The 19946-nt window shown below is 41.7% G+C and overlaps 2 protein-coding genes across 2 annotated transcripts; one reads left to right on the forward strand and one right to left on the reverse strand.

Annotated features, from left to right (window-relative positions):
- Window positions 1–1726: 1726 nt before the first annotated feature.
- BRK1 (BRICK1 subunit of SCAR/WAVE actin nucleating complex) lies at window positions 1727–9217 on the forward strand. The gene is made up of 3 exons (XM_053468777.1): window positions 1727–1933; window positions 3972–4054; window positions 8860–9217. Exons 1-3 carry the CDS (start codon window positions 1816–1818, stop codon window positions 8884–8886), a joined length of 228 nt encoding a protein of 75 aa, XP_053324752.1. The 5' UTR covers window positions 1727–1815; the 3' UTR covers window positions 8887–9217.
- A 1399-nt stretch (window positions 9218–10616) lies between these two features.
- Window positions 10617–16824, reverse strand: BORCS6 (BLOC-1 related complex subunit 6). Its single transcript, XM_053468771.1, has 4 exons — window positions 16527–16824; window positions 15658–15812; window positions 11912–11995; window positions 10617–10811 (listed from the first exon to the last, which is right to left on the reverse strand). The coding sequence occupies exons 1-4, from the start codon at window positions 16555–16557 to the stop codon at window positions 10686–10688; spliced, it is 396 nt and encodes a 131-aa protein (XP_053324746.1). The 5' UTR covers window positions 16558–16824; the 3' UTR covers window positions 10617–10685.
- Between the last annotated feature and the right edge of the window lie 3122 nt (window positions 16825–19946).

Here is a 19946-nt window from a genome sequence, read left to right on the forward strand (position 1 = left end):
ATTACCTTAGGTTAGGTGGTTTTAAAAAAAAAGCTTTAATGGCACCTTCCGTGAATACATGTTTAAAGGGACACTCCAGCCATCCTATATACTGTTAATGCCTATGAAATCTGAGAAATCATGAGGGGATTATTCATTTGCCCCTTTGCCCACCCCCTTCTATTTTTTGTGCACATGATAAACTTCTGGCCGGTCAGTCCCAGCGCTGGCTTGGTAAGCACTTTGGGAGGGGGTCCATTCAGGACCCCTTGCGGAAAGTATTTCAATTGCGTTTACTGGCTGCTCTTTCCTGCCAATGATTGGCTGCTTGAAGCAGCCAATCCGTGGCAAGACATGTCAAACAATGGAGTAGAACAGCTGCAGCTTCTACCTCCCGTAAGTACTGACAAAATACTTTGATATGCAAATAACATCTACGCTGGTACTTCATTGAACACGATCCTGCCATGCTACTAGTCTGGTCCCGTGTCACAGAATATGAACATAGAATACGACCCAAACCAAAGATTTCCTGAGGATTGTTGGGTTCACAGCTACACGGCATGAGATGTACTCTTCTTAAGTGCGTGTTCAGTCAACCTGTATGTATTTAAAACAGCTCCGTTTATTAAACATATGTGTTACATGCAGTGGTTTGTAAATCGTAGGGAGGTTAACTATGGCGTTCACAGTATAGCTCATGAGTGTTATAAAACCGAAAGGTAATTCCAAGCATTTTAATCCTTCAAGTGTTCTTAACACTAATCCCAGCCGGAGTATATGATTGCATGGTTCCCACACCCCGTTCCCATGGAATATAATCCACGAGATTTCTGTACGATTGTATTTCAGTCTCATGAGTCAATTATTAGGGTTACAAGGTTTGCTGCTAACCTTATTAATATTCTACACTTGGCGATGCATACATCTTTCGCTAAATCTATTAATTACATATTGAAACCGTATCGTATACGGAATTTTAGACAAAAATTGGAATTTATTTTTTTCAGTTTTTGTAGGTAGGATCAATGGGGCAAACTGCCACCTACTGGCCAAAAGTGATATAGACTGCTGAAATACTGCGGGCATCTGAAGGAGACTCCTAGAAGGCCTTGAGAGTTTATTAAACATATTGTTCTAAAATTATGTTTTCGTACCCAAAGTTAATGGCTGCCATTCCAGGCTTTTGTTTCAAAGAGCGTTGCTAGGGTTTTACCGAGGCTTTTTATGTAACTTTGTTAGAATAATGTTTTTATTTTTACACAATTCAGTGTGAGAACAGATTTTCTGCTGTTTATATACACATTATTGTGACTTTTTAGGGATGTATTATCACTGTGATACTCTCATACCTTGTTTTGAGAGCTTTGGGTTATAAAGAGGGACTTCCCCTCTGGAGCAGGCATAGTTGGGAGGTATGAAATTTGTAAAAATATATATATATCATCCAATCTTTTGTCTTCTGTTCACTGATGGCCATTAATAAGAAATTAGAATAAAGCATAGTGAAAAACAAACATTACTGCAGTTACAAATCCATGAAAATGATGGATAACATAACCTGGAAATCTTATATTAGATGTACTCTTGCTGCCCAACTCAAAGATGGCCTCTCTATATGTAGCGTTGGCAGTGCCCGGTTCAAAGATGGCTCCTGTTGCGTCATGACTACGCGACCATGCGCCTTGCCCGAATCAAAGATGTCGCTCAGTGTATCACTACCGGGGCTGAGCTGGTAATGTCACCGGCTTCACACGCCCAGTAGGCGGCTCCACAGTGCTCATTCACCTCCTTCCCCTTACAGTCCAGCTGATACCGTGCGAAGACGGGCAGATAATGGCCAGCCAGGAGGACCCCGTGCAGAGGGAGATCCATCAGGACTGGGCCAACCGGGAGTACATCGAGGTGATCACCAGCAGCATTAAGAAGATCGCCGATTTCCTCAACTCCTTCGGTGAGGATGGCGTGAAATCAGGGTGGGAGGGGCCGGGGTGATAGTGTAAATAGCAGGATGTGGGGCCTATAGGGTGTGCAGTCGCAGAGGAAGCAGGAACCGTGTTATGGCTTTGGAATGAAACATTGTAACATTACCGAGGGAATGGCAGCCGCTCTATAGGGGAGTCTATAGGACTGTAGCGCAGCCAATAGGTTTGCATTTTGTCTGTGTATGTGTTACAAATAAAACTGATTGAAACGAGCACAAGAGCTGACACTCACTGGCTATAGTGGTTAAAGCGGCAGTAAACGTGCTGCCCAAACCGCCAGTGACTGCTTAGCAGGTATTTAGTGTTTTAGTAGAATTAGTCGCCTCCTCCATCGTGTTTTAGACCTGCCGTTTAGTGATGTACAATAATTTGGCGTACTGAGAATGTGAATATATGTGACGTGTCCCCATACTCTTTGGGGCTTATTTACTAAAGGGAGAGTTGGATATCATCTCTGTGATATCACGTAACGTGGGAAGAGCTGGGACGGCCCTGTATAATGTATAGGTAAATCAGTGAGAAGTAGGCGCACCCGTGAAATTATACTTTATACAGGGCCAGCTCAGCCCTTCACACCGACGAAACCTGCCCGCTACGGCCCTTCTTAATGACACAACTCTCCCTTCAGCGAATAGATCCTTTTTTCATCCTCCAAAACATCAGATATCCATAAAGCACAAATGCCTCTGTCATAGATACCCGTTTTATTTGAATAATCAGCTTCCTAGGTACCTAATCATTCTGCTAACATCCAGAGTCGCTTCTTACTGTATGCTGCGGGTTATCCAACAGTACCGGTCACAGGTTTGGGGTCACTTAGCTGGTTTCCTGGAAAACAAGGAAACATTTCAAGCTGCAACATAATTACAAAGCTATTCCATTAAAATTAGCCTTTCCAGCTACAATAGTCATTTACAACATTAACCCCTGGTATTTTGAACCCATTTCATTTTTTTAACTCCTTAAAACCTTCACGACGTTCTATGAGCGTACCCTCACACCGGAGGCCGTAACCGGGAATCGCCATTCATGATCCCCACGGCGGAAGTCTTGTGTGATCACGCGTGACTTCCATTAGGACGGGAAAAATTAAAAAAGGAGAATCATGGTTACGGAAACATGCTGAAAAAGTCTAAGAATTTTGGGCACAGAACACCCTCAGTAAAGAAAGTGTTACTGGCCAAAATTTGTGTTTTTTATTGTTATTATTATTATTATTATTCTGGAAATTTCTAAGTGACCCCAGACTTTTGAACTGTAGTGTATATTGCGGTGAATAAATATTTCACATGCCGAGTCAGAGCTCGATTTAAATAGTGGTTATTTTCAGCACTGAACTGAAGGGACAGCACCAACCGCAAATAAAATGTTATTATTTATTGGGTAACTTCATTTATAGCTGCGTGCACCCCCCCTGCTACCCGGCGATCTTCCGGGTCTGAGATATGCTCAGCCAAACACTACCCCTGCCTGTGATATACTCGGCTCTAGCAGCGCTGCAGACAGGGGTCTGCATTATCCCAGACCCCCATATACTTCATGGTTATCACTTCCATTGATTTCCGCTTTCCTGGCACTAACTGGCTGCTTCAAACCGCCCCCCACCAAGTATACTTCATATTAATCAACTGCAGCACTGGCCTAGAGAACATTCTTGGAGGGGGTTGTCTAACAAGACCCCCCATGCAGAAAGTGCTCCTATTTACTGAACTGATTGGCTGCCAATCAGGGTACAAAACACCGGACCATGGAGGCGGCATTCTGTTGTAGCTCTGCTGCTGCAGCTTTTCCCTAAGGTAAGTATTTTCCTTCTTTTTTTGTGCCGGTTAAATGAATGCAGATCAAATCAGCCAAAAACTACTTTCATATACATTCCTTGCTCAGGGGGCTTCCTGGGACACTGGAGGGTCTGTTTATTACAATGCATTTTAATCTATACTTCCCTAAAATGTTCCTATCCCTTCTGAGTCTAAAAATGTTATATATGTGTGCTGTACTTCCTTTAAGATATGTCCTGTCGTTCACGGTTGGCAACCTTAAATGAAAAGCTGACAGCCTTGGAAAGACGAATCGAGTACATAGAAGCAAGGGTATGTCATGAATTTTTATCTCTTTAATATCTTTTTTTATATAAAAATATTTTCTGTTAAACTGTAGCTATTGGATGATCGGACTGGTAGTCTTCATAAGACTACACACCTGGAAGCTTCATCTAACTGTTGCTGATTGATGTTGTGTTCCAGTCTGGTGTATCTACTCCCACAAGTGACTTCTATTTCCCCATCTGCCATCCAGGGGGCTTTTCTTTTGGAGCGACCTCTCCGGACCAGGAACCTGTGTAATTTTATAACGCTTGAGCTGGTCTCGAGCCAATTTTATTGATCATAATAAGTCATATTCTGATGTTTAACTTTGATACGCCATCCCTGTGCCATGTAGTCTTTTCTGCTCTTCTTCCATGTGGCCACCCAAGTCTTATGAAGACTACCAGTCCTATCATCCAACAGCATTGTGGAAAAAAATCCACAATAATATCTTCAGTTTTCAACTACACCAAATCTAATAAACCGTTGCTTTAACCTATATATAGTTGAACCACTGCCCTCTCATCTTATTCCTCACATGATAATTGCATGTTTTTTGCCATTTTACATTTATTTTGTTTTTTTTAACACAGTTCCTTTCTCTACTTTGCTGCATGATTTGAAGTTTCTTTTTTAGACCTTTTTACTTAAGCGATCCCGTATTTCATTGGCATTTCATTATCAAGAGACACCGAATTCTGCATCTCAATGTCTTTCTTTATGGTCTAGGATAATGCTCATTTAATAATCACATTAAATTACCAGTATATATTGCATTTTTTTAAAAAAATAGGGATATAAATAAGGGATATTATCATGTAAATAGAACTGAAACTAATGAACTTCTATGTTATGAACGTATCTTGACTTTGTTCTTGATATGGAAAAGGTATGGATGCGCCATATGGTTCGGAGTCCCTGGTTTATCTTGGGATTTTTTGTTTTATTTTCTTTTTACCTTTGAATTTAAGACCAGGCAAGGACTTCTTAGACTATGTCACTGTATCTGCTAGGCTATGTCCAATAGAATTCAGTCATTTATTCCATAATCTAGCCAGGAAGAGACAGTTGTCTTTTCGCTGAAGTTAACTCAACTAAACCACCTCGAACAGCAGTGTGTCGAGTCAAGGAAGTTGAGAAGGACATTGTGGTTCTTCTGTCAAATTGAAATGAACTACTGTCTCATGCAAGCGTGTCATCCAGTCTGGCCATGCTTTTGGATTTGATGGAGTTCTGGGTCACCTTGTGTTCTCCTGGGAAGTTGAGTTGTAGTTTGCAAGTTGACTCGCACTTGACTGTATCTGAATTTGCAGGTTTCTTTGCTCCATTACAACTTTACTTGGGTCACTTCTGAACATCTCACACTTGTTTAAGTTGACATTCCTGAAGTAGGTTATTCTGGTTCAAGTGTCACAGGCTTACCTCACAAACCCTCATTCACTCAACATGTAGCGAGTGTAATCCCAGAGTATGTACACAAGAGCACATGGAGATACCTGAACCGCCTGATGAGCTGTCACAGGGCAGCGGCCAGTTGAGAATCCAAACAGAGCCCCGTTAGAAGCTCCAGTTTGCCTCCCTGATCTCCAAAACAACAGATTTAACTGCTCCGTCAAGCTGAGGATCAGTAACCACTGACTAAAATTATACCGTGCAATTCCATCCAAAAGCCCTAAGTACTGTATTATTTATAACAGGAAGAACCTTTACCTAGATTTGGCTCTGCTTGTGCCTCCCACCTCTTAATATTTACCAAACATAAAAAATGCTGCTTGCAAATATTGTTTGCTTTTAACAGTTGATGTCACAGTTGGGTGCATTCTCTAATCGAAGGAGACTTGACTGTTTCAGCTCCTGTTATTGCTGTGTATTATACAGAGACAACCGGAGAAGCCCAGCTAGTTTGGCCTTTTTAACACCGTGACATCAGAATAGGGAACATAATTATTTTTTCGACTGTGAAAAATCAGACCGTTTGGCCCCTTGATACAAGGAAACAAGACATAAAAGAACAGACGTTAGACATTGGTGCCAGCCGCGTGAATCACTTTAGAAAGGCGTCCTTTACTATATTGCAATGTATTATTTGCATAATAATTTCCCTTTTAAAGTATAAAAATGACTAGGCCTAGGCAGATATCTGTATGATCTTTCTGAGGATATAATCTTCTTTGCATGTACGAATAGTTGTTGGTGTTTCACAGAACTGCCCTCAGACTCTTACATTCTTTTCCTCTTTATTTTATGCTTTCCCTCTGGAATGGTGACTTGCAGAATAATTGTTGTGCTGCATGAGTGTTATATGCATGATGTCATATTAAATCTGCTAAGAAGACATGTTGCCAGCTAAGGCCTGAGTCCTTTCAAGTTGTATTATAAGTGTTGTAAACCGTAGGGTTTGTCCATTAAACTTTGATTGTACGCTAACACGTTGTGATCTAGCCTTCATTTATCCTATGAATATAGTACCTGTCCAAACTCTCTTCTTCTGGTTTACGTTTTCATCTCCATTTTTAAAGTATCTATGTGACATAACCTGACTTTAGAGGGTAAATAACACGACCTATACATCACGCTGGTCTCTTTGGTAGGTGTGTGAGCCGACACATGGGGTCTGGTGGGACGCAGACATGGGCGGTATGACCAGCATGGTCCTCGTAGCATAGATCAGTAAGGTTTGGGTGATGTAAGATCTTTGGAAAATGAGGGTTACCTTTTTACTATTTCTACTGACAAAGTATCACTCTATGAAGAAGAAAATGAATAAGGTAATGATTTGTATTCATTGGGGTCTATTGACTAAAGCAGGGGTAGGCAACCTTCGGCTCTCCAGATGTTGTGAACTACATTTCCCTTGATGCTTTGCCAGCAGTATGGCTGTAAGAGCATTATGGGAGATGTAGTCCACAACATCAGGAGAGCTGCAGATTGCCTACCCCTGGACTAAAGGAAACATCGGTAGGGGATCTTGTAAGAGAGACACGGTTCCAGCTTCTTGAGTTCACTATTCATTATGGATGCCAAACCCCAGTGAGCTTCTGCTGCAGGAAGATCTCGGCTGGCCCTGGGCAATACATAGTTAATGTGTCTCCTCACCTATTAAATTGCTGGAGAAACCTGCTCTCCCTTTGGTGAATAGACCCCATTTGCCATTAATTTCTGCATTCTGTGTATTGCCGGTATAAAAGAAATGTAGATCCCAGCTTTTCAGGGACAGCGGCTCTCTGTTCTGTTCTACAGTCTTGGATATCTATTGATTCAGATCCTACGCCTGTGCGTCTTAGGATGACGGATAACTACGGTTGTGTATTTTCACATTACATCGGTTGTTTTTTGAATATTGTATGGTTTCCCTCTTATGTGTTTGGTATAGGGCTGCAACTAACGATTATTTTATTAATCGATTAATCGGCCGATTATTTTTTCGGTTAATCGATTAATCGGATAAAAAAAATATTTAATAAAATGCCCTGCACCCACCCACACTCTGCCCCATCAGTTTCCCACCCGGCAATCTCTCTCTCTCTCTCTCTCTCTCTCTCTCTCTCTCTCTCTCTCTCTCTCTCTCTCTCTCTCTCTCTCTCTCTCTCTCTCTCTCTCTCTCTCTCCTACCGAATCCTTCCACTTACAACGTGCAACCGCAAAACTTTATTCAAATCTTCATCGTACACACGCGTCACATCCGTCATTACGTAACGTCAAGCAGACGGACACTACAGAGCTCTGCAGCAGAAACGGGGGAACGCCGGCGGAGGTAAGTGAAAGGAGCCGAGCGCTCCAACGACGAATCGATAACGGAAATCGTCGACAACGATTCCCGTTATCGATTATTATCGATTTTATCGATGCGTTGTTTCAGGTCTAGTTTGGTACATCACTTTACTAGCCTTTTTTCAATGATCAGTGAAGGGAACACAATTTGCTTCTCTGGCTTGCGTTAAAATAAAAACATCATTGGGAAATACCGCTTGTTCGCTTACCTGGTGGCTGCCGAGTCACATTTATCAGCTGGCAATGTTGGTACTTCAGCAAAGGCTCTTTAGCAGCTGCCCTTGGTATCGAACCCAGTGATCCATCCTTGCCTTTGGATCGCTAGTCTGGTAGACAGAAGACTAAACAGGATGCGTCCTAGATGTCCATCAAATACCACAGAGTGGTGCATTAAAACTGTTCCAAACAGAGTACATTATCATGGCTGCATTATACAGGTTGAGGGGCTTTCCAAAAGTTGGATATGTCACTTTCACATTGACAATAACAACAGTGTTTGCGATAATTAAACTTATAATCATCCAGATTATATTACCGCAAAATAAAATGACTTGTGTTTCATGTTGTTTCCCACAGAGCGCTATAGGAATGCTTGCATTTCTCCCAGCACACAGTGTTCAATTTACAATTTGAAATAGTTTTTTATTTTTATTTATGCCCCATCCCACTATAATGTATAGAAAATAGCGATACGTTTTCATCTAGATGGTTTTATCTGGTTGTCCATTTGGTTTCTGCATGTGCATGCGCCACGCTGCTACTGACTGTTCGTCCATTGTCTTGTTTCATTCGTCAGATTCTTTCCAAAATATAAAAAAGCACCCCTCGTTTGACTTGTATATATATAAAAATATATAATGGCTGCAGTAACCACTTTTTTTTGTGTGTGTGCGTGATTTTAGTTGCATCAATATGGGGTCCTAGCATACTTTCACGTTAAATGTACTGTATGGCACTAACGTTCCTTGTTTGTCTTTCTTTCTTTATGTCCCTTTTAAAAAAAACAAAACCTAACCAGAATTTCGTTTTTTCTTTTTCAGGTCACCAAAGGCGAAACTCTTACATAGAACTTAAGACGATGCCGCAACGGCCGCAATCCTCACACTGAAATATTTTATATAAAATATGTTGTGGACTCTTTTTGTCCCCACCTAGGCCTAAAAAAAAATCTTTAACTTACTGTGGACTTCACTTTCATTCCTTTACAATGAGAAAGTACGTCATGTTCTCAAGTATTTGTATTCTACGTTCTGCTTGTTCATTCCTGAATTCTATCATTTTGATTTATGAGCCGAATTCCACTGTATAGAGAGAATGTAACCCACAGCTTTATCTGTTCTGTACAATATTCTGCAGCTTTTTATTAGTAAAACAGAATTGACTTTTGGAACATGAAAACGATGGACTGATAAATGTGCCAATTATATACCTTTTTTTTCCATTGCATCAGTGTTTAAAGATTTCTCAATTGTGTTGAAATAAAAAAAAAAGTGAGATTGAATCTGTACTTTTCCGGTTTCACGTTTAGTTTTGTAAGACCCATAGCTAAAGGGAGAGGGAAGTACGGAAGTTAATATTCCTAATGCAAAGGATCAAACCACACCGTCTTAATGCGATGTCCAGAAGGTAAATAGTGTGGCTGAAGGAAGACATATTGGAAATTCTGCTGTTAAGCAAAAGATCATAATCAAATAATTATCGCATATATAAAAAGGTTCACTCAAAATAACTTATTTTGGGGATAAAATCAGAATTGCTGAAAGATTTAAATAAAAAACTAAGACACAACCAATAATTCAAATGGAAAATGATCCACAGATATAGTTTTTGGTTTTATATGCCATCCCCGTGCTCTCAGTATCCACCTTCTTTATTTGCCACAGGAGGCAGATACCGCTTTTATATGAAAGTAATTTAGAACCTTTATTACAATAACATGGAGGAGGCTGATCTTCTGGTTGTTGTTTCACCTGGACAGTGTCCTGTAGTAAATTCCCTGTTTATAATGGTTTCCGTTTTACTTACTGCATGACCCGGTGTCTGGTGAACCTAAGCTGGTTGGTCCTTAAAATATTATTTTACGATGACCCTGCCTCCATTCGCAACAAAAAGGTGTCACGTGGTTAACAGTTACAATACCCAGGACACCTGTCTTAAAGATTCCTTGCAAATAGTGGAGTAAGATATTTTAGTGGTGTAACATAGCTTATTAAATTACGCCCAACATTTACCATATGAAATGGTTTATGGGAAGAAGTTAGAAGCCAATGCTTAACCAATGATCCAGGTCTTAAATGCTATACAATATAATTATGATATATATATATATTGTATAACAGCCAGTGCTTACAGAAAATGTATACTGCACATTAAATATGCGACATAAAGGTTACAGTTTTACATCCTCCAGCTCCTATCCTTGGACAACTGGAAGCCATGACATCAATTGTCACTAACTGGATGCTAGTGCACGACATGCTCAGACCGTCAAATGTCATCAAGGGGTTAAACCGCTTTACTGGGAGGGTGGATAACGTTCTAACATTACATCTGTCCCTCTCGATTTAGATAATGACCACATGTTCTAACATTTCTCCTCCTTTACTTTGTTAAACCCCTTTGTTAAGTATTTAAAAGTTTCTCTTCCCAAGGTATACATATAGAGTTTATATGAGCAGACATTCCCTAAGTTTTCCCAACCTAATATGGGTTCCCCCAACTGAATGGACGGGTCAGAAATCGATAAGGGTTTATAAGAATTATTTCACAAGTTAAAATGAAATTACACCATAAGAACTTTTTCCCAGTGGTATTTTAATTATCTGATTAAAAAATATATAAATAAGGCTAGTAACACACAGATACATTATTTACATAATGTTTCAAACAACTCCAGAGTATGTTTTATTTCCCGAATTTGCTTGGCCAATGCTTGAATAGGCTGCATGGATCTATCCAACTCTTCACAGCGAGCCATTAGAGTATACATTCCCTGAAGATCCAAAGACATACATGTTAAGAGTTAAATGTGTGCATACATGAACATAAGTGCATTGTATGTACATGGAGAAAGTTAAGGAATAGACCTTATCCACTAGACTTTATGGGAATATTGGCATAAAAAATAAAATGTAACAGGCTGGCCATGAAAAAGGGAAATTAAACCAGTGGTCTCCGACCCATTTAATGACAACTGCTATAAAACTTTATTTAAAAAAAAAAAAAAATGTACGGATCGAAACAGAATTAGACAGCAGATAAGAACCATTTGGCCTTTCTAGTCTGCATAATTTTACTGATGTAAAGACTAAGATTTAAGTCAGTCCTGGGCTTGTTATTCCTATTCCATGCATGTTTAAATACCCTCACTACATCAGCCTCTACCACCTCTGCTACAGGCTAAATCAAGATAATTTAAGGAGACATTTTACCAATGCTTTTATGTTTGGAATATAAAAAAATCCTAGTTTTTGCATAATATAATGTTTTCAGGCAGCTGCATATTAGTCATTTGTATGTTTTCTGAGCCCAATCACACCCTGACTCCTTAAAATACTGCCTGCGGTAAGCGATAGAACAGCTTAATCACCCTGTTAGACACTGAAAATCTATGGAGGAACAGACTTCAATAGCATTGCCATAAAGAATCAGTTCAGTGTGGTGTTGGAGTAGAGAAAGCCACACAAAATATCACGACTGTCAGCAATGTCACTCACCAGGTCTCCAAGTTTATTGGAACAAAATTATATAAACCCAGGTTTTTTGTCAATGCCAACCTACATTACTGTATACAGCACTGAACTTTATTCTCATGGAGAAAAATATGTTTTTCATGGGACTACCACTTTAATTGTATTTCTTTCTAAGAGCTAGTAGTGCTAAATTAAATATATACACCACTCTTCCAGGAGATATGGTATGCCAAGTTTGAAAACTACTCAGTGGTCGGTTAAGACCAGCTTTCGGAACTACCCGTTGAAGACCCATGTTTTAGAGCATGTTACACAGTAATAATTAATTGGATTCATGTTTGTACATTGCACATTATTAAATTTTGCTCTAAGTTGTCCATGTATCAGTGTAATTACTTACCTTGATACTCATATCCACAGATTCTCCAAGGCTATCCACGGAATCTCTGTATGTTTGAATGTATCCAACGCTAAGAGCCGTCATCTACAACAATATGGGAACAGAATCCATTAAATTACAACCTCTAGCTTGCAAGCAGGGATCTCTTTACCAAATGTAACTGTTTGTTTTAGTCTGTTCTAGTTGTCATACTCTGAACGTTTGTGTTGTAAGAAGTGCTGCGTTAACACTATATAAATTTATACAGGCCCGGACTGGCCATCGGGCACACCGGGCATTTGCCCGGTGGGCCGGCGGGGGCAGGGCCGGATTGACGTAGGGGCTGATGGAGCTGCAGCTCCAGGCCCCTACCTTAACCCCTTAAGGACAATGGGCGGTCCCTAATCCCATTGAAAACAATGCATTTTGAGCCCGTACATGTACGGGCTTTGTCATTAAGGGGTTAAAATAGGCCCAGTCAGGACCGGACTGACTGGGCCAATGCAGCCGCCTTTAACGCAGGGCAAAAGGGACACCTGCCCCTTAAGCCCGCAGCAAGTGCGACCGGGCCCGCCACTCTGGTAGCGGGCCCGCTACTTACCTGGCAGACGCGCAGCGTCTCTTCTACCGCCAGGGGGACGCAGGAATCCAACAGAGTCACATTACGTAGTTCACATGACCCTGCTGCACGTCTGCTTCCCCTGTGCAGTAGAACAGGTTGTCTGCGGAAGTCTGCGAGCAGCGTGTACATCATCAGTTCAGGTAAGGGGGGTGAGGGAGGCTGTATGAAGGAGTATGTGAGATTGAGTGAGTGAATTAATGAGTATCTGTGAAGGAGTGAGTGAATGAATGTTTGTGAATGAGTATATGTAAATGAGTATCTGAATGAGAGAATTAATGAGTATCAATGTATAAATGAATATCTGAATGAGTGAATTATTATCTGTGAATAAATATTTGTGAATGAGTGAATGAATGTGTGTGTGATAGCATGGATGTGTAAGGGGGGGCAAAGAAGCCACAGGCAGGCTGTTTTGGTGGCAAAGATGTTACCAAAGTGAAACCGTCCGTGGAAACCCTCCGGACGCGGGTGTCAGTGTGGCAGAGCCTGTCCTGGTGTGTGTGTGTTTGGGTGCCAGTGTGGCAGAGCCTGTCCTGGTGTGTGTGTGTGTGTGTGTGTTTGGGTGTCAGTGTGGCAGAGCCTGTCCTGGTGTGTGTGTGTGTTTGGGTGTCAGTGTAGCAGAGCCTGTCATGATGTGTGTGTGTATGGGTGTTGGTGTGACAGAGCCTGTCATGATGTGTGTGTGTGTGTATGGGTGTTGGTGTGACAGAGCCAGTCCTGGTGTGTGTGTGTGTGTGTGTGTGTTTGGGTGTCAGTGTGGCAGAGCCTGTCCTGGTGTGTGTGTGTTTGGGTGTCAGTGTAGCAGAGCCTGTCATGATGTGTGTGTGTGTGTGTGTGTTTGGGTGTCAGTGTAGCAGAGCCTGTCATGATGTGTGTGTGTGTATGGGTGTTGGTGTGACAGAGCCTGTCCTGGTGTGTGTATGGGTGTGACACAGCCTGTCCTGGTGTGTGTGTGTGTTTGGGTGTCAGTGTGACAGAGCCAGTCCTGGTGTGTGTGTGTTTGGATGTGGGTGTGGCAGAGCCTGTCCTGGTGTGTGTGTGTTTGGGTATGGGTGTGACAGAGCCTGTCCTGGGGTGTGTGTTTGAGTGCCGGTGTGACAGAGCCTGTCCTGGTGTGTGTTTGGGTGTCGGTGTGACAGAGCCAGTCCTGGTGTGCGTGTGTGTGTGTGTGTTCGGGTGAAAAGAACCCCAGCACTCCAATCAGCTTCCAAGCCTTAGGTTACTTTATTCAGAGGAAGCAAAACTAAAAAAAAAAGCAACGTTTCCTCCAAACAGGGCCTCTGTCAAGCTCAAAAGGCCCTGTTTGCAGAAATGTTGCTTTTTTTTTTTTGTTTGTTTTGCTTTCTCTGAATAAAGTAACCTAAGTATTGGAAGCTGATTGGAGTGCTGGGATTCTTTTCTGTGTTCGTATACTTCAAGAGGGTTTATGCTGTCCCTTTTTTCCTGCTAGCACCCAGCTTCCTGGGAGTTGAGTGCTGAACCATTTTTTCTTTTTTAACCGTCCTGGTGTGTGTGTCTGGGTGTTGGTGTGGAAAAGCCTGTCCTGGTATGTGTGTGTTTGGTTTCCTTAATTTACAGTAGGAACTATTTCATTTTTATTTATCCAGAGATAAAACGCCTTACTGAATTTGTAGTGACTTCAGGGGACAAAACATTCAAGGCCCTGAAATCATTTAGTGGAAAAGATAAGGTATTGTGTCATTTACTCTATAATATTTATTTCAAGGATTAGTCACACTAAATTGTGGCTTCAGGCTTCCCATGTTGAATGACCAAGTATTATGTATGTGTATGTACATATATGTTTTTTCATAAAAACGGTCTGCTCAGTCTGAAATGCCCGGGCCTATTTTTTGTCCCAGTCCGGGCCTGGAAGGAAGTATAGCTGATTAAACACATCATGCCTGCTTCCCTTCACAATCAGAAGACGTCCAGCAGGGAATCAGCTCAGCACCAACAAAAAACAGTGGGCTCTCGGTACACCCATCTACTGTCTGGAGAAGTCGGGTCACAAGTGGTTTTCATTACTTGCAGCCGAAAAAGCCATACCTCTGACGTGGAAACAAGGCCAAACGAATCAACTATTCACAGAAACACAGGATCTGGGGTGCAGAAAAATGGCAGCAAGCGCTCTGGACTGATGAGTCAAAATTTGAAATATTTGGCTGAAGCAGAAGGCAGTTTATTCGCCGAAAGGGCTGGAGCCTTGCAAGTTTAGGGAATTCGGTCGAAATTAATGACTCCTTAATGCTGAGAAGGGCAGTCAGATAACTTATCCATCATGGAATACCATCAGGAAGGCATCTGATTGGTCCCAAATTTAATGCAGCATGATAATGACCCCAAACATACAGCCAAAGTCCCCAAGAGCTATCTGGAGATGGTATGGCTGCCCACTGAGCTCTTTTCTCAAGATTATTGAGTTTGTCTTCATAGAGAGCGAGAGACTGGGAGTGAAAGCACTTGCAAACTTGGGATGAAAAACTGTAGGTACCTACGTGATGCAGCCCTGCTCCTGCAATCTTCTTCCGTGGTCCAATAATTCTTGCCAGCGATTGGCTGTTTGATGCAGCCAATCAGTACAAGGAAAATGCTCCCACTGAAATCAATGGGTGTACTTTCTGCACAAGTATATTACGTATATCACTACTAGTTGACGGTGGGGGAAAAAGGCCAAATGCATAGGGGGGGGGGGATTCTGCAGAATCTCTCCATACATTTGCAAAAGGGATATCTCAAAAATATAAACAGCCCATATAGCTATAATATACATTAAAGTGAATACGATGGCTGGAGTGTGCCTTTTCAGCCATAATAGGAAACAGCTATAAGCAACCAGTAAAGTTCAAATATGGGGCACTTGGATAGAGAGGGTATCTAAGGGTACTAGGCTGAAAGTAGGCAAAATTACTATGAAACATTTTAGAACAGAATGGGACAATCTCCTCCTCTGCCAGCATGTCTTATGCTTTTCTATATTAATATACGTTTTTCATATTGCCGATTTTGTACTCTCTACAAAATCCACCGCTGCTTTATAAAAAGCATCGAATAACAGATGATGTAACAAATCTAAAATAGAGAATATGGCAGAATGAGATACAGTACTGCTTATATAACAATAAGACAAGAAAACAATACTTACGTTCTGGATTGTACCGTTAAGGCTTTTCATCATTTGATCTACTTTTAGGGCTACATCTTGAGTGAGGATCTCCAAATCCTTCAGCACCTCTGGGTCTATCGGAGGGATATCCGCTCTGCCTCTGTGTAACGCTTGGTGGCGTAGATTGTTATCAGCTGTAAATGTGAAAAGGAGATTATTTACTCAAATGCAAAGAGGGATGCTGCAGACCACACTATATGGATGAGCCCCCCGTTATTTCCATGCACGGTTTATCTTCGCCCGAACACATCTCTCGTAATCGAATATACAATTTCCGCCAGCCGGGATCTATTCAGACTCCCAAGGTGATTGGCTGCTTCGTGCAACTAACAAGCAACATGAATGTCTGGCCACGGAGGAGGACAACAGCTACAGCAACAGGGCTGCAGCTACTACCCTACTTTTATTAATGTATTACTAGAGAGGGAATTCACAGGAAAGTTGGCATCAGAGTTGCAGTTTCATCTCATTGTCTTCACATCACTGTGTATGACATACTAAAAGGTGTGTAATTTACATCAGGCATGCGACAGTCTATCACGCTTTTATTTCAAACACTGACCCTATGAGCTAGCATTCGTGTTAAAAGCAAAAAAAAACCCATTTACTTTTGACAAATAAGTTGCTACAAAAAAAAAACAATGGACCACGGTGTATGGAACAGGTGGGAGTCTAGCCTACAAAGAGGTGCAGCAGCAGCTGGGGCCTTCCTATTGCCCCCACCGTTTATATGAACCAGCTACTGCCGTTTAGCCCCTTAGTTAGTTAATTCTCACACGACTCTGGGCTTAGCCACTGAATGGCCAGCCCTACCTTACGCGGGCACACAACGCAAAGCACGGACTTACACTCCCTGTCCGAGACGCGCCTGGAGCTCATCCTGGTAGCGACGTACAGGGCAGTGACGTAAGGAAGGGCAAGTGAAGCAGCACGTTTTCCTGGCAGCGCTCCAGTCTAAAGCTCCTGGTCGAATTACATGATGTTACCCGCTACTACTCCTCAGGGTTAGAAGCTTGCGGTCGCAGCAACCGGCCTCCTCACAGGCAATTACTCCGCATCCAACGCCAGACGCCCGTCTGCAGCCCCCTGCGTTTCAGCGCGCAGGCACTGGGTGACCAGCCCTGTCACTCTCCATAGGCCCGCCCACCATTAAGGAAATGTCAGCAGCAGAAGTGACGAACCTGCAAACCAATCATAGGATCCAACGACATTAATGGGCGTGTCTGTGGATTATTCCCCGGACTCTAGGATTAGATCGTTAGAATAGAGACAGGAGGGGAAGTTAATGTATCGTTACTGTCACAATCACGTGTTTACAAACAGCTAAAATATTGTTTGTAAATAAAATCATGATAATAAAACAAATGGATAGAAGATGGCTCCACCGGGTCTTATCTGCTGTTCAATCATGTTTATTGAATTCATTCTTCTACTTCCAGATGTCTCAAATACATTAAAGGGGCATTTTAGTCATTATATGCCCTTTAATGCGTATGATAGCTGAGAGGTCTGTACATTTCTCTGGTGTCACTCTGCAACCCCCCCGCCCCATTTCCATTTGACCCACTATCCTGGATATATTCTGTGCAGGGGTGTACCTAAAGTATTTGACACCTGGGGCGGATCCTGTATGTGGCACCCCCCTACACACATTCTCTCTTTAAAACTGCTTAACTGCTCTCGTTATATAGTTAACCAGACATTGACAGTGATACAGCATAAATCTGATCACTATATACTGAGGCAGACATTGACGGCGGTGGTACAACCTAAATCCCAGGGCCGGCCCTACAATGGAGCAGAGTGGGGCAATTGCTCCAGGCGGCACTTTTGAAGGGGCTTTATTTTTAAAGCTGCAGGCACTCTAGTCCTCTTGCTCGGTCTTGGTGCCGGCTTGTGAAGCTGAGCGCCGAAAGATGACATAATTTCTGGCGCTCAGCATTACAAGCCGGCACCGAGATCGAGCAGGGAGACTCGCCGCAGGACTGCTGAAAGGTAAGTACAAAGGGGGGGGGGGTAAGGGTAGATAATAGGGAGGGAGGGATAAGAAGGCTAGATACCAGGGGGGGGCAGAGGAAGGGTAGATAATGGGGGAGGGCGGCATTTTAAACTTCGCCCCAGGCGGCATTGTGTCTTGGGCCAGCCCTGCTAAATCCTATCACTATATACTGAGCCAGACATTATATTGGAACAGTATTACTACTATCACTATACACCGAGGCAGTCGTTGCATTCTCTGCTCTTCTGTCATATATATAGTGATTTTTCTTTATTAACTTACACTTTTTCAGCACCATTGTGCTTAATAAAGTATTTTTTGTTGCATATTTAGTTTCTTTCCTTTTTTTTCTAAATTTGAGAGCACCTCTAGATTAATCCACAAAGTCATATAAACAAGCTTGGCAAACCCCTATCCGATAACTATGCCTTTAGCCACGTTACAAAATCAAGCAAACCGCTTAATGGGGTTACTCTATTGGGACCCACATGGATAGGGTTGATGTGACCCTAATGTGCCTGTAATGGAATCAATAAATAATAATAAACTTGATGTCTATTCACGAAAACATTCATTGTAATCTGTAGCAGATCCGTTATTTTTATTTTTTCATATGAAGATATATTCACATAAAACAACAGAAAATCTGAACAAAAAAAAAATCAGTTGTAGAGAAAGTTTCTGCTTTTGTGTCCCACCAAAAGTTATTATTCTTTTACATGGTTAAAGATTCATTTCTGGGAAGGGTTTAGACCTTGGGTACTAAGAATGAGGAATATTTGTTTTTTTTTCTCCCAATGATGCATTTACAAAGTGTTACATTTGGAGCATGCACACTCCTGATTACTTAGATGGCATGAATCATGAGTGATGATTATTCTTTTCATAAAATAATCCATATGAATAAATTAAAGTTACACCCAGCTATTATAGTGCTAATGGGAGTTGGAGTTTACTGACTTAATGACTTAGTCACCCTAAAGTAAATGTAATTGTGATCATGAAATATGAACAAAGTGTAAGCCAGGGCTAATACCGCCAGACTCTTGTCTGCTAAAACATGGACCAGTCTCGCCTTTTTCTTTTTCGCAGAGGAAGACCAGCTCGGCAGAGAGCTTCTCTTCCAAGAATGCTCAGCTTTTTGTTTGATCTCGGCGCATCTAGCCATCAGAACATTATCCCCATAATAATACGGCTAAAATGAACATGTAGCAGCCGCAAGCTCTCATAAAACCTAACGTATAAGGGTTAATTTCTCTAATTCTGAATTACAAAATCTGTATGTGATTTCATAAAGGATATAAAATGAATGTTAATCTGTCACCACCTTGTGCCGTATGTTAGCGATTACATGGCAGCTTTTACCCACTGGAGCCGAGCTCTACAAATAACACACTTTGAGAAGCAGAAGAATAATTCCTTTAACACAGCTCAGGCTTCATTTTGCTGAACAATAAAAGTTCCAATGTTTAAAAAGCATGACATGCAAAAAAATGTTATCGGCGGGACTGGTGTGGTTGTAGGATTTGAAGGACTCCAAGCAAAAACTATTGTATGAGGTCCTTGTCACCTTTTACCGAGCAATTTCCTGGACAATCTTTAAACCAGGGAGTGGTCAGGGGTGTGGCTTTCAAATTTAGGGCAAAACTGAGAAAGGAGACATATTAAACCACGCCCACACCCCACCCATTTCCTCCCCCACTCCCCACCCATTTCCACTCCCAATTTAGTGCAATGTGTGGCTTGCCCATCTCACAGCAAACTACACCCATCAGGTAGTTAGCACTGCCCATTATGGCTGACCACACCCACCACATGGCTAGCCACACCTGAGGGCAAGGAAGCCAGTTTATCAGAGTTCCTTGAGTTCCAAAACGTTAGCTTAATTCCTGGTAGACTGAATTAAATAGACCAGGAAAGTAGGGTACCACTGCATAAGTATATTGAAGGTTGACCCCTTCATTGCCATGTCTCTTTTGCTTGTAGGGAACTGTATGCCAAGAATTCCAATCTGCTACTTATTAGTAGCAATATCTTGTTGCGAGAATTAGAATTAAAGTACAATTTGTTACGTTGACTATTTAGCCAATGTTACATTTATTTGAATAAGTTAGACATTAATAAATATGTACCACACGCAGAATCATGCAAAACTAGTGGGACAGAGAGTAGTTACATATTCCTTAACACGTACTTTAAAAAAAATAGAAAAATGTATCATTTATTGCATACATTTATAATATAACATATGTTTTTGAGTAAAATCAAT

This window comes from Spea bombifrons, chromosome 6, assembly GCF_027358695.1.
Source record: "Spea bombifrons isolate aSpeBom1 chromosome 6, aSpeBom1.2.pri, whole genome shotgun sequence".
NCBI lineage: Eukaryota > Metazoa > Chordata > Amphibia > Anura > Pelobatidae > Spea > Spea bombifrons.